We start from the raw sequence: 16236 nt of genomic DNA on the forward strand, positions 1-16236 counted from the left end.
TCTTGATGGAAGGTGTGAACGCTCTTTTATTGGACAGTTCTTCATTATTGATTGACCGTTAGTCTTTTGGTGTATGGGAATAATCTAGGCTGTTTTCCCTTAAAAATATTTACTATTACGTTACTTACTATGAACCCGTGTGCATAAGTAAAACTGTCTGAAAACCAGTCAACGCTTGTGTGTCTATGCTAGAGGAGTATATGTGCAATGAAGGTGACGCAGATGAAGATACGTGGAAAGGTCAGGATTCCTATGCATATGTGTTTGCTTCAATTGTCTGTACTTTATACACGATGAAATCAGGGCTGACTGATCTCAGTATTAAAAAGTACCTAAAATCTTTATTAAATTCTGACTAATTGATATTTAAAGTAATTTTTAGCATATTATAAAACTTGATATTTATTTTTAACATTCATACATACCTTCTTACTATGTATTTTTCACAGTTTAATGACACATCTATGGAAAATACCCCATACTCATAGGTTGGGTTTTGTGCAAGCCTACCAATGTAATCAATGGAACTGGTCAGATAATCTACCTTCAAACAATAATACATAGTATTAGTATTAGTATGTTATTTGTGTTTCGATTTAAAGGGTGAGTGAGCCAGTATAACTAAGGGCACAAAAGTGAGCCGCTCGTTGATATTCACACTGTAAGAAATATTAACCATTCCTTAAATCACCAATGCGCCACCAACCTTGGGAACTAAGATGTTACGTCCCTTGTGCCTGTAGTTACACTGGCTCACTCACCCTTCAAACAACAAAACTGAGTACTGCTGTTTGGCGGTAGAATATTTGATGAGGTACCTACCCAGAAGGGCTTGCACAAAGCCCTACCACCAAGTAAGGACACCAAGGATTTGACATGGTTTTGAATTAAACGCTAACAACAATATATAGGTTTCCCATTTCGACTCTATCAATTAAAATATAACATTAATCCATGCACGAGAAACACAAATGCGAATACTCTCCTTGGTTGGATGAGTTTGATATAAATGCGAGCTATTTCTTTGAGAAACTAAAATTGTAACGAATATTGTAGATGTTTAATTCCTTCCGAGTTTATAGAAAGTTTTACTTTATACACTTTATTCAAAGTTATAAAGCTAATCATGAAGTGAGTGGTTTGCAACGGGAAAGCTTATTTCAAAAGCACTTTTGAGCTTCAAGAGTTTGTATGAGAATGAATGTTACTAACTTTTTATACAATTAAACAGCGAATTGTGATTTTGATTCGGGCCTTTTATGTTTTTTGGTTACATTTCGGTTCTCCCGCTACAATCTACATTCCGATTCAATGGCAGTTTCAATTGTAATAAACTTATATTATGATGTTTCAGAGTAGCTTGCATCTACTTGAATAAAATATATTATAGTATGAATTTATTAAACCCGAGAGACAAGTTAATTAATTAGGCTTCTGGTATTCATTGGTGTATAATTACGTATACTACAACCCGGTAGATGGCGCTGAATCGCACTACCTAGATATTCGCTACGGGATGAATTTGAAAAATGCGTACACATTCACACAGTGTAGAAAGACATAGGTAAGACCGATCAACTGCAGTTGTTGTTGTTAACAGTGAAAAACACTTCCCTAGTTTTATTTACCATTTGATCCCCGATAATACTTCGGCGTAAACAACTGTTATGTCAGAATATATATATTTATGATGTTATAGTTCAGTGGACTGGCAAATAGGCTTCCCATTGATCACCACTGACTATAAACGTTGACGCCATAAGAAATTCCATCAAACCTTGGGCACTAAGATGTTATGTCCCTTGGACCTATAGTTACACTGGCTAAGTATTACTGTTTGGTAATAAAATATATGACGATTGGGTGATTCCTATCCAAACGGGCTTGCACAAAGCCCTAACACCAAGTAACAAGTTAGTAGGAAAGTAGATATAAAAGTACTCTTTTAAACACTTTTTAGCCGTAATTTTCCAAACTCATTTAAATGTAAACAGTTGATATGTACGTACACATATTAATTACTTGCTATAAATTGCATATTGTGCATGTAAATCAACGAATACTAACTCCTCGTTTATATACCAAATAATATGAAACCTTTAATGGATGTTGACGAATGATGCATAGTAAGTAGTTCATAAATGTTAGTAATTCAGATGGACTAGGTACTGAGTTTCTTGCCGGTTCTTGTCGGTAGAATATACATTCCGAAACGGTAGCTTTACTTTTAATACAATTCTGTGAAATGACAAATTAAAAGTGCTTGTGAAAGACTACTTTTATAAATTATATTTTTATTTTGTACACAGTCTTTAATCTTAACTGTTTACATAGAAAGTTTATATTTAAGGACAAACCTTTTTTTTTTTTTTTTGGGTCAGGAGCCTTCGTTTACGTTGTACACAGAACAACTGCCCAAAGTTTCATCACAATCGGATAAATAGCTTAGCATCGTATATCGGAAAAACATACTGACATTCATTTTTATTTATTAAGAAGAAAAAACTAGTTAATTAAAGGGACACATCGCAACGCTCTTCAAAATGTTTGCAAGCAATATTTCCGATACGATTCACGCTTGATGATTGTGCGTTTACGATACTTATTCGTATCATGTCATCATCAATACCTTTAAGAGCCAACAACTGTTTCAATGATACTCGAACGCAGAGTATACGAACAAATGAATACAGCATTTTTTAAAAGCTTTTAACTTGCAATGTTTGTGTCGGTTGAATCGTGCAAGCTGAATTAAAACCAATTCGTTCTTCACACAATCAGAAAGATACCCGGCAGCTGGGGGATGGACCGGGTTATGTAGGATTTTCACTCAAAATTGGTTGGTTCAATTTAATGACAATGTATTTTTTGGTATGCATGACCTCATTTTACATCCAAGATTGGTTTCAGATGAAGGAACTCCAGACAGTCCGACATATACAAAATATTGTATATAAATCGATCGAACTCACTCTAAAAGACGCATTAAGAGACAAGGAAATGCTTCTGTACTTCTAGAATTAATAGTTAACATTACTAAAGATAATATGTCCTCTTTTAATCTCTAACGTTATTTACAACACAAAACGGCAGCGGCCTTTATTCAATTAACAAAAAATTAAACAAGCCAAGCGATACCGGAAACTGTCAGTTCCCCTCTCCTCCTTCCGGTGCATATGACTCGTAAAAAATATATTTGTCGCTTAATTTGCTTAAAAAGAAAATTCACATTAATCCTTTACAAGGTTTCGCAAATAAAAGAAAGCAACAAAGTGTAAAATTTCAACCGAATTTTCTCAGCGGCCAGACGGTGAGCATTACCGAGCTGTACTACGGCTTCTCAGTGTCTAGTCAACCTTAAAAACTTGCACCGGGATATGCTCTATAGGGTTTCTTTATTGTATGCTTTTTTTAATCGATATATATGATTTTTGTGTAATAAAAAATATAGTGAAACGTTTTATGACTTAAACGTAATGCCAATGAATATCCAGTCACATATACCTTAAGTTACCGACCACTACTTTAAAACGTATAACAGTAAGAACTAATCTAACTAGAGGACAAAATACAAATAAACAAAATTTGACTTCCTATTGACGTGATAACATTGGTCGAAAACTTTTATAATAGTTTTGTATTATAAATAAAGAAACATTAGTCAAGAACTACTAGTAGTCTACAATATAGCTGAGCTTTTCTAAACGCGTGGCATAAGTATATCTAAGTTTTGTTGCTTCTTCAATTGTATATATACTATCAATCAAAACCCGATTGTTACCTCTGCCATTTCTGAACTACTCGTCAATTGAACTGGAGATTGGAGATTCAAGAACTTTCAACGACAAGGAAAATGCTGTCGGTATTTTAGGCACTCTACCTCGATCTAGTGATATTTGACTGCTTTGATTTAATTGAAATAATGCACAATTTAGATACATGTATAAATATTTCAATCGTTTTTAATACTAAGGGAACCAAAATATCTGGATTTAAAATGCATACCAACATTCTAATTTATTGACACCTTTCAAGAAGACTACGATTCGGATTGATATAGAACGAACACTTCAATAATTAGTATCAATATTTAATAATAAATATAGTTTGTTATTGGTCTCGTACAAGAATATTTTTTTAGCAGCCTGTAAATTTCCCACTGCTGGGCTAAAGGCCACCTCTCCCTTTGAGGATGTGGGTTTGTGAAATACACATGTGGCAGAATTTCGTTGAAATTAGACACATGCAGGTTTCCTCAAAATATTTTCCTTCACCGCCGACCACGAGATGAATTATAAACACAAATTAAGCACATGAAAATTCAGTGGTGCCTGCCTGGGTTTGAACCCGAAATCATCCGTTAAGATGCACGCGTTCTAACCATTGGGCCATCTCGGCTCACAAGGATATTAAAAATATGTAATACAATAATGATTTGTACGAACTTAGTTAACTCGCAGAAGACATATTAGCAAAATATATTGCTTCCGCAGATACACGCAATAACTATGGAGTTTAGAGATAGTTCTACTTATACGAGATCTATCTCGTATAGTTCTCCCGAAAAGTGTATCAAATAAGGGTTCCATAAAGTGCCGGAATGAAGCTAGAGGAGATTTATTATCTGAAATTAACATCAATTCATAATGATTAATTAAGATTTATAAAGTTTTATTGATTTATCCTTATTTAATAGAATAATCAGACAAAAGTTCCTATTCAAAGAAGATCTAACTTCCTCTCTCTAATTACGTTTCTCTGACGAGTACAGCGCGTTCTTTGAAATTTCATCCTTTAGCTCCAACGGCGTTATCAAAATTTCATACATTTCAAGGTACACTTTTAATACACAAAGATTCTTTCCCTTACCTCAACATCGCTATAACAAAGGAAAAATACAAATTTGTATAGTATGTACGAATAGAAGTCGAATAATACATTGACAAATATTTTACTCACATAATAATGCTTTATTGAAATAACCCAAAAACCTCGAAAGGTGCGATGCGTTTTAATTGATCGACAAAATGTTCTACATGAGAAAGTTTGTCTGATAGCTTAAATCACTGAGCCGAATTTGATGAAATTTGATATGAAGCGAGCTTAAACACCAAGGAAGGACACACACTTTTTATACTTAAAACCGCCCCATTAACCCGCGATTGAAAACGGTTATTATAATTCTAAACAAATGTAACCACCGATTCTCTTGTTATTCGAAAGAAAAAGTCAAAGTCGTGTGTACCTATACCATTTAGAATGTTTAGTAGTAAGAGGGTTAGCATTTAAAGTTTTATTATAATTATAGAGACCAGTCTAAGAGATTAACTTACCATTGTGAGCTCTACATTATAGAGGAAATGCATTTTATTGTGAGTAATGCACGACCTCTCAACAGTTCAACAACATTCAACTCTACTGAGATCTGTTTGCTATATTCTCAATGATATAAACTAAAACAACTGTTGACCATGTCTGTTCGATTACTATCTTGAAAGTTAACGATTCGTTTTGGTAACGGATAGTAAAAGTATATTAATTGTTTATTATAATGTAACCTAATAGAAAGTGGTCACCACCGCCCATAAATGTCCGAATATCCACAACAGTGCGATTTTTAAGACATTTTCTGATTGCACGACCACTCTGTGGAACCAGCGTCGGCGGTTTTTCCGAACCGATACGAATTGGGAACCTTCAAGTTAAAGTGTACTCATTTCGTAAAGGCCGGCAACGCACCTGCAAGCCGCCCGGTGTTGCAGCTGTCCATGGGCGGTGGTAGTCACTTTCCCATTAGGTGATCGTCCTGCTCGATTGCCACCTATAACATAATATATATATATTGGAACTTTAAGAAATATTAATTATCCTTTACTTCGTAAATGCGTCACAAACCCTGAGAACTTTTGTTACGCACCTGTAAATATACTAGCTCTTAGCTCTAGCCATACTTTAATTTTACGTTGATAATAATTATGAATTATATTTAGAAATGTCTAGAATAAGATAGATGTAACGCACGTAATTTCACCTTTGGGACACATTTATTACTTTATACTAGTCCCACGTCGGCTTATATCGAACGTATTATGTAGAAACATTAGGTACATTGTATATTTATTATTTTATGTATATATTACAATTTCATTCCTTTAATAATGATAAAAAATATTTTAAATATTTATTTAAGCAATTATGCTCTAACAAGCACTTTTGAATCGTCATTTTAAAGAATTGTATTCAACATAAATCTACCACCGACTCCAAATGTAGATTCGATCGAGATGAACCTGCAAGAATCTCAGCAGTTACTCTTTTCTAATATTTGAATATCAAAGTTGTGTCAATCAAATATAATTAAATGTATAAAATACTATACTGACTGAAAGACAACGAGTACTAGATCCACTTTTTTGTTATCTATAAATTTATTGTTGAGTCATATGCTTTATTTATGAATGTTTTTTGTATCAAACGATTTAAATTTATGAATTCATTTATTAGAATAGACAGAAGATATAGGTAAATATGTACGTATTAAAAAACTAGCAAGATAGCAGCTATCGTCTGCTTTACTAATACACTTTTAACATAATTAGTGTGTCAAAAACAAACGTATGAAGTAGACGAAGACTTGTAGGAAACTTTTTGACAAACATTTACTTGTATATAGACGAGTTTTAGAGTGAAGACCGCGTATCGGCAAACGCAGGACCGATCATATGAAGAAGGTGGCGGGTTCCTACTGGATGCCGGATTCAGGAAATATTTGGGGACTTTAAAGCACTTTGAGAGAGGCCTATGTCCAGCAAAAGATTGTAATTTGGTAATGATGTTTTTTTTATACCTCTACCGGATGGTGGCCGATTTTCTAAAAAGGTGTCCTCGGGTAGTTCTTTTTCTTGGTTAAATTTTCTCGCTACTCTGGCACTGATTTGAAAACTTCTCTTGAGTATTGATCCATAGTGAAATTCCTGGTCTTTCTGGACCCCTTGTTTCTGGAGAGCTGCCTACACTTGTACTGACACTATCACGATTTATGATCTCATCGGCTCAAAATTCTAATTTTTATGTTTTTTTTTTGTACCGAGCCCATGTTGTTTTGTTAGCTTGACACCGATATCGGCTAATTAATATTAAGATAATAAAAAATATATTCCTTTATCTTGTCTAAAAAACATATAATTTTCTTATAATATACTGTTTAAGTGATACAAAACGGATATTATTTACAATTTCAAATTTCTCAATATCCACTAAAACAGAATGCTCTTGAAATATCTTAAACTAACCGTGATTGTACTGAAAAATAACTAAAAGAGAATATTTCACATTTTAAGGTTTCGAGTAAAAAACTTATGAATTTCAAAAAGGTTGTATATATTTAGACATAAAACTACGAACTCAAGGGGAAGCATGGTAAATTAATCGCCGAATTTTTCACCCTCTTTACATAGGGATCGTTTCCCCTGCAACGACTATCGTATAGTTTTGAGTTCACTTTAATATTGCTACATTATATATACGGTTATGTATAGAAAAACCTCGTAAACAAAAGTTTTAAAATGTTATGTTCTATTTATGTAAATATTTTGTTTTATTTTTTTCATTTATATTTATCCATTTATTGTTTTAAAGCAGCGGCGTGGTAGTATTTTTCTATCACAGTTGAATGAAGTGTTGATGGTTACTAACTATATTAAATATGTATGTCCACAGTAACATTGATCACTTTGATAAAATCAGTGATAATCATTGTATGTGCAAGAAGTAAGGATAAGCTTATAACGCCAAGTTTCTGACTCCACAAAGTCAATAAATACTTTTTGGCACAAGGTATCGGTTTCTATAATAAAATTCCGCAAACATTTTTAACTTTGCCGTTTCATAAATCCAAATCATTTGTAAAAAATACATTGGTAAAGAAGGCATATTATTCGATACAAGATTATATAGATGATAAAAAAGCGTGGAGTTATGCTCGTTGACTTCCAGGCAGGTGACATAACATACATTTATAATTGTATTTAACTAACATGACTGTATTTTCAGATGTTGAAAAAAAGAGTAACTACTGAGTTACTTGCCAGTTCTTCTCGGTAGAATCTACATTACGAACCAATGGTACCTTCAGTTAATATAGTTTGTTAAATGGCGATTGACAAAAGCGCTTGTAAAAGATTTTGATTTGAATCATAAAAAAAAGGTTAAAGAATAACTTGTATCTGACATTAGCGCCTAAAATTAAGTAAAACATTTTGTCAGTTTTAGTGAAATTTACACATTTTCGACGGCGACTGTACGCTCATCATGTCCTCGAGACAGTCCTTGAGACATGTAGCTGGTGCAGCACACATTCAGCGCACCTACTCGTGAACCCTTTGAATTATGTGCGCCGAATTTTTTTTCAGTCATTGAACCAGAGTCTTTGATGTAACGCAAAAAGTCAGACACGTTGATGTAAACAAGGAACATCAACACGTCTGCGTTTTTGAATCATTCGAAAGTTTACGTCTGTCTATTTATACATATTTCACGAAAACATAATTTAGATATATTCATACCGATTAATAAACTAATGATAAAAACATATATAATAATAATGAGGTTTAATTAATTTTAAAAATATATGTTTGATAAAAAAAAAATCAAGATATATATAAATAGCATTGTACGATTATCGTGTTGACTATTTAATTATTTAATCTGTACAAAAGAGTAATTAAGTTTTTTTTTTCACGTTCCTCGACATTCGGACAACAGCTTTACATGTATTTGAATACTATAACTCTTAATTCAAATTTGGTTATTTTCATTATAATATTGTTTTAATCTGTCCATATCTCAGAATGTCACATACAACACAAAAAGTATAGAAGGGTTAGATGAAATACAAAAGCCGATTTGGAATGCATAAATATTCAATTATGAACATTACGGAACATCGACTCATAATACTCCGCCTTTCTCGCGCCTTTGAATTATTTAGTCGTTTTGTGCTCCTTGTATTGACTGTATCAATGAAAGTTCCCAAGGCCACTGACACATTACAGAATTGGTCATGGAAAATATAAAAAAAAAAAAATTAATAATCGAATAGTTAAAAATCCGTGTACTAAAGATTATTATAAAAGTAACTGCTTATTAACTTCATTCATCATTATCATTCATTCACATCTTGGGAATGAAATGAGCGATAATACATAATTATATATGATCTGTTACGATCGAAGGAATAAAGATAAACAAAACTGAGATTTAGATAATCCATGCTATTTGCTTAAAGCTCTGTTATATTATGCATTAATGTATGTTTAGCGTACAGAAGTTTAAAATAAAAAAGGAATTAAAATACTTAAAGCTATTTACTAACAAACCAAAAATTGTTCTAACTTCGAATTTATCTTAACATAAATAAATCACCAAATCAAACATATTGAAGTAAACTACTTACTCAGTTGAGCTTACAAGACTAAAATAAAACACAACGAACACTTTTACAAATTACAAGTCGCGCCAATATCGACCTTACTGTCCGCGCCCAAATGACGTTTTAATTCAGTTTCGCGCGCTTTTGTTTTTTTTTTGTCCCAGCCAGTTGTGTGGATAAAGGAATCTCCTAAATTTATATTTATTTATAATACTTCCGTATATATTCTATTTACTTAAATAATTAAATTCACTTTAATTTAGCTATCAAAACGGCAATTTTTCAAAAATCTATAAGGAAACTATAGATATACTCCTCTAGTGATTGGAGTACTGTACAGATTTTTTAGCGCCCACTCTTTTCAAGTCTGACGTGTCTATATGCAAGTGTTTGCAATGCCTCTGTTTTGAATAAAAAAATTGAATTCAAAAAAAATATTTTTAATAATCGGTTGAATAAATGAACAACGCATGTTAATTTTATTATTTATCTAATTAAACAAACATTTGGGTGTATTTTTCCTCAAAAGCAAGCAAACATTTTCCAATCTATTCAGAACTGACAGAATAATTCGCACAAACACTAACAAAAATCATGACCTGAACCATGACACAACCAAATAGAAAAAAAATTAACGTTTTCAACAAGATTCATTAAAAACAAAAATATGTACGAAATACATATTTACATTCAATAATAATATTTTATGACAAGGATTTATTACAAAAATCCACGTCGTAATAAAATTGAGGCAAACTACATATCATGAGTAAAGTTTATGTAGCTTTTAGGATCTCGCGGGAATACCAGCAAATCCTTTATCCAAAACCCGAGCTTTATAGCTGTGTAACGGGCAAGTATTTTTTAGAAATTTTAGACAGCATATACACCTTGATTTATATTCTACGATAGACAAGACCTTTAGAAATAATTTGTTCAAATACTGGTAAGCTTGAATTTGAGTTCGCTGCAGCGGTAAATCTTCTTCTTTCTTTATATCTTTAGTGAAATTTCAAAACAATCGACAATAATCGATAGTCAACCATAATCAATACCATACCTATAATAATAATAATAATAATCTACATGGAATTTTTATTATCATTTATTTAGTTATGTATAGGACAAAATGCCTTATTAAATAATATTTACTTCATGATATAGGTTGGCGGACGGATTAACCTGATCACCTGATGCCGCCCAAATTGGCGGTGCGAGAAATATTAACCATTCCTTAAATCGGCAACGCGCCACCGACAATGGGAACTAACATGTTATGTCCCTTGTACCTGTAATTAAACTAGCTTACTGACATTTCAAATCGTAACACAATAATACTAAATATTACTGGTTGGCGGTAGAATATCTGATGAAGTGGTACCGGGGTAGAGAGACTTGCAAAAGCCCTACTACCAAGTAAGACGAGCATACGCTCCGAGTATACGATCAGTGGTCAGAATATGATTACAATCATTACTGATAATTTAAAGAAACATTTGAATTTACAATACCTTTACTAATCCATATACATAATCTATAAATAATATCAAAATTGCAAATAGACGAGAACATGGTACTAAACGGTTTTTTGTTTGTTATGTTAAAAAAGACGGACGTGTTACATGCATATTTATGTATGTATGCACTTTTTTAATTTCGATTAATAACGAACTTATGTTTATCGAATACACTATTCAGTTAAATAATGCGCACTGCGGTAACAGGCTTCATTATTAATTACTTATTCATGGGCGATGTATTCATGAATATTCATATTCACAACTCCTCTTTAAAAACTTTATTGATATTCTGATAATAAACCGTCCGATGTTGTCTTATCATCGATTTCTTGTTCGAAATATGTATAGTCATTATCCATGGTGATTTTTTTTATAATCAAATATTCTAGCAACCTGTAATACTTCGTATAGCAGTCTCCCGGTTTGAATTGTGAGTATGAGTTTAACAACAACACGGGACATGAAGCTCGTTTTTAAGAGGGCAACGACCGAATACAGTAAAAGCCTATATATTCCCACTGCTGGACAAAGGCCTCCTCTCCCTTTGAGGAGAAGGTTTGGAGCATATTTCACCACACTGCTCCAATGCGGGTTGGTGGATACACATGTGACAGAATTTCGTTGAAATTAGACACATGCATTTGCATTAGATGAATTAAAAACACAAATTGAGAGCATAAAAAATCAGTGGTGCTTGTCTGGGTTTGAACCCACAATCATCGGTTAAGTTGCACGCGTTCTAACCAATGAGCCATCTCGACTCGACTGACGGAATGACTGAATGTCTGAAGATTATTAAGAGTGTTAGAGTAGGGCGAAGGTGACCACTCAGAGTCAAGCGGCATAGACCCCACTTTAACATACCCTTCTGGAGTTCCTCCTGTCAAATATTATTTGTATTCTGAAAGACAATGTGATTTAGACCTAATTAAATTTAATAGTTCCTATAGATATGTAATAAGTATACCTAATCATTATATAGAAAAAGTTTTTTGTACACTTATTCTACGATTAGGAAGGAAAGAAAATTTTGCAATGCTCGCATCTAGTAGAAAAAATTGTATTACAATGTAAAGATTTACTATTTTTAGATTTATTTAAATTAAGCAATTATTGACAGTTTTTCGAACAATTAAAAATATATTATAATTAATATTATTATCATTTGTTTCAGCGTGCGTAGAGGAAGATTGTAAAGACTGGGAGGGCAAATCAGTGCCTCACGGGCTGTTGTATGTGCCAGGACCAGGGGTGTGTTCCATCTGTGTGTGCTACCACTCGCAGCCCATGTGGTGCAAAGCTATTTACTGTGATCCGCCTTATGTAAGTTATTAACATATTTTTTTACGTGACATTTTTCAAGTAGCTAGTTAGTGATTATAAATCCCGAAAAATGATTACATGGAAATTATCAGTAATTTGGCAATCCTATACTACAGTAGTCTCAGGAAGCACGGAAAGGCGTTGGTTCAGCGATCTCTCTCCGGTTGTGTAAAAGTGCCGTTCCATCAAAAGATAGGAGAGTGCGAGAATGCTAATACATGTGAACACATTTGTGCCATAATGTATTCTCTGCAAAGTTTAAGTATTACTGGATATTCGATCAGAAAAATACATACACGCAATTATAAGCAATAAAACAACGATCTAATCGATCTAAACTTAAATGATAATGTAATATAATGTTAACGATTCGTGACCGTATATATAAATAAATAAAACCTTATTTGTCCACAGTTCTGCAAAAATTTCCGAGTTGGGGAGCGTTGTTGTGAATTTGAGTGCTTGGACCCACCTGGAGAAGATACCAGGTATCGTGAACGACAACGTTTACGAGCGCTCATCCTTGCTGGCAACTCTTCGGCACCTCACACCAAACCTTCTTTACAAATCAAAGCTGGGATCTCATTGATAGCAGTAGCTGTTGCGAGATTCGTCTGAAGAGAGACAATTAGACGATATATTTTCGTGCACTGGTGATAAATAACGGATATATCGTAGGCTCTTGTGATTTATTAATCAGCCAACCCAAATAAATATAACTCGAGTTATAAAATCGTATAGATATACACGGTGCTAAGATAGGTATCTTAGTGGTTGACATCCTCTTCTCAGAACTTTACCTAAATAACTTTTAACAACTTAACCTAAAATCTGAACTGAGAGATGCAACTATGTCACTCAAAAGTGACACCTCTTACAGATGGAAATGTATGTTCGTATTATTCTGTGATTACAACACGATACTCCAAGATCAATCCAAGACAAGATGGTACTTTATATAAGATAATTTACTAAATCTAAAAACATTTCGTCTCTTAAAAAACCTTAGTAAAAATTCTTGTTACAATTTTCTCCTAACTCACTATCTTTTTGTAATAACTCAATTGCCAAAGAAAACACCAATTTACCTCTATCGATACCTTTTATAAATTCACTTAAGTTACATTAAGACTTTACTTAGCTAGTCATATTTTTACAGAAACAATTTAGCTTACAATTAATTTCTATTTTTATCGGAAAAATAATAGAATATTAATCAGACGATTCCGTTTTTGCCTGTAAAATGAAATAAGGTATTTACACCGACAATAATCATAAAAGCTAGACTAAGATTTGAGATCTTGCTTTTATGCGTAGAATTGTTACAATGATTAATTTATAATGTTACATTTCCTCGAACTAAAATAAAATTTTGCAAGCAATATGCGGAGAATCTACAGAAGTCTTCAACTTTCAACAAAATGGCATACTGCCAATTTTATGTTTACCAATTTTAAACAAAAAAAAAAAGTTAATTGTAAATTGCGAGGATCTAAAAATTATCAGTATGATTTCGTAAAAGATACGGTAGGAACATAACTTCAGTCGATTGTCATATTGCTTAAAAGATTTTCAAGAATATGGTAAAGTATGTGTACTTACCGTTTTTTAATTTTTAAATGATTTGTTTTTACTTTTTGTACGCTTTGTTTTGTGACTAGGGCTATTATGTCATGGCTAATTTGATAATTTAAATATTAGTATTTAAGTTTAAAGATAATAATTTATTACACAGATAATAATTAGATACAAATAAAATTTTCGGACCAATTTTATGTAAACAAGTAGCCTGGTGTTCGATATTTTATTTTCCATATTAATTTTCATGTTAAATGTGTCTTGTCCGGTAGAAACTAAAAAGAGTACAGATAACAACAATTATGTACCATTTTGAATATAACGCTTTATCCACGTACCACATTTAATATATAATAGAAAGAAGAAACAAAAACAATTAAATTATACAATGAGCACCTACAATATATAATTTTTTGTAGTCGAATGTACTTATGTACTTTATGGTGCAATAATTCCCAAAATCTACCACATTAAGTGTTGCAACAACTGAATTATATTAAAAAGAAAATTGCAATATTGTACAGTGTATACATCGTGTACAGAATATATAAGTTCATGTTCATAAATGTATAAATCAATTAAAACTAAACAGATGACGCACTTGTAATAAACAACTTATGTAGTGTATAATTTACTAAAGTTTTACTGTATTATCTGTACCGTTAAATATTGCAACTGTGTGGATGGACCATAAAATTAAGGAAAAGGTATCTGAAACATAGTGTAATTATATTGTATGCTAATTATTTTAATGAAAATCTGTGTGCCTTACACAGCCCTTCGAGATTTCGCTCGAAATAACATAAAACAATTTATTCTCCCTTCTACATTATATAAAAATCCAGTGATATTATAAAGTAGATAAATTATAGAATATACCAATTGAAAGAATTATGAAATTCTTCACTTCTTAATAAATCGTGTAGATAGGCACATGAAAATTGTAGCTTTAAATTACTTACGTCATATCATCGGCTATTAGGACTAATGCTCACTGAGACATATAGCCACGGTAACAGCTTCATCACGACGTAATGATGATGTAAAATTACACACTATCGAATTTGTTATCGTGTCTTTTGTCGAAGTACACGCCTAGCCTTAGAATTTTAAAATACAGCAATGCGATAAATAAGCTTAGATTTACTTTCAATTTATTTTTCATTATTAAACATAAGCCAGATAAGCCAGATACAATGCTAGATACTTTATTATCTCATTTAAAGAACTAAGTCACTGATGTTTGTCTATGTGATTTAATGATATGCTTCTATAACACAAAAATATTGCATTGCTTTACAATCTTAAACCATACGTGTGAAAAATAAAAAACTGATTTTCATAATTATGATATCTGATTTAAATGACGAAAAATACTGTATAATATAGCTTCTTATTTCATGAATAAGTTTAAAATAAATATAATTATGGCAATGTGAGACGTAATTAGTTTAAAAGATAAAATAAAACAACGTCCCCAGATGAATAGCAAGAATTTAACATTAATTCGTAGATATTAATTCGACATAGCTATATAGCGTGACCAAGATATTCGACCTAGGTCATAGGCATAATGACATAAAAAATTAGCTTTGACAATAAAAAAATTCGCTACACACGTAGTGTTTTATAATGACATCTTCACACGGCAATTATATTAGGATTATTCAAATTTGGCTTCAATATTGACATCTAGATATCTTCATAACATATCAACTAAAATGAATCACATCCTGCTTAATTGTGATAGTCAAAATTTAAAGATTATTTTTAAATAAAACTAACGATCTATTTATGAGATATAAGAAAACACCAAGTAAAAATTAAAGGATATTTAAACAATGTAACCTGTCAAAAAAGACGTTAACCTGTTAAAATAAATACAGATTGTCTGTTTGATTTTGACTACAATCTATTTTCTGTATATAATAATGCTTCCGACTGTACTTATGGCTTATGATGAAATGATAATATTATTTTTATATTCCGTAATTTGGATCCCTAATTAACAGCCGGTACCGTCTATACATTATACATAAAACTAAATAAAGAAAAATCACAGTACCTACTAATTTATTTTATTTAAAACAATCGATACTGCTGTTAACAGAATATCTATTTATTATTTTTGCCCTAATAAATTACAAAATTAAAAAACAAGCCTGAAGATCATAAGTTTGTTTTCATAAGTTTATATAATGTTAATAATGACGAATGTGTTTTTAAAAGGGATTAGTATAGGGTTGCTTAAGTCAAACACCTACACCATTTGAGTGCATCAATACTTACATTATAATGAGAAATTAAAAGTAATCATATTTTTAGGTAAATTCATTACAAAATTGAAAAAATAAAATCTACAGACCTCACGACGTATGTATGCGA

The 16236-nt window shown here is 32.0% G+C and overlaps 1 protein-coding gene across 1 annotated transcript in view; it reads left to right on the top strand.

Annotated features, from left to right (window-relative positions):
* Positions 1–16177, top strand: part of LOC125067741 — a 34429-nt gene extending 18252 nt beyond the window's left edge. The window contains exons 2-3 of the mRNA XM_047676479.1: positions 12125–12273; positions 12688–16177. Of these exons, the coding sequence (XP_047532435.1) occupies positions 12125–12273; positions 12688–12891 (353 nt within the window). The 3' untranslated portion in view covers positions 12892–16177. The remainder of the gene's footprint in view (positions 1–12124; positions 12274–12687) is intronic.
* Positions 16178–16236: the final 59 nt, after the last annotated feature.

This window comes from Vanessa atalanta, chromosome 12, assembly GCF_905147765.1.
Source record: "Vanessa atalanta chromosome 12, ilVanAtal1.2, whole genome shotgun sequence".
Taxonomy (NCBI): Eukaryota; Metazoa; Arthropoda; class Insecta; order Lepidoptera; family Nymphalidae; genus Vanessa; species Vanessa atalanta.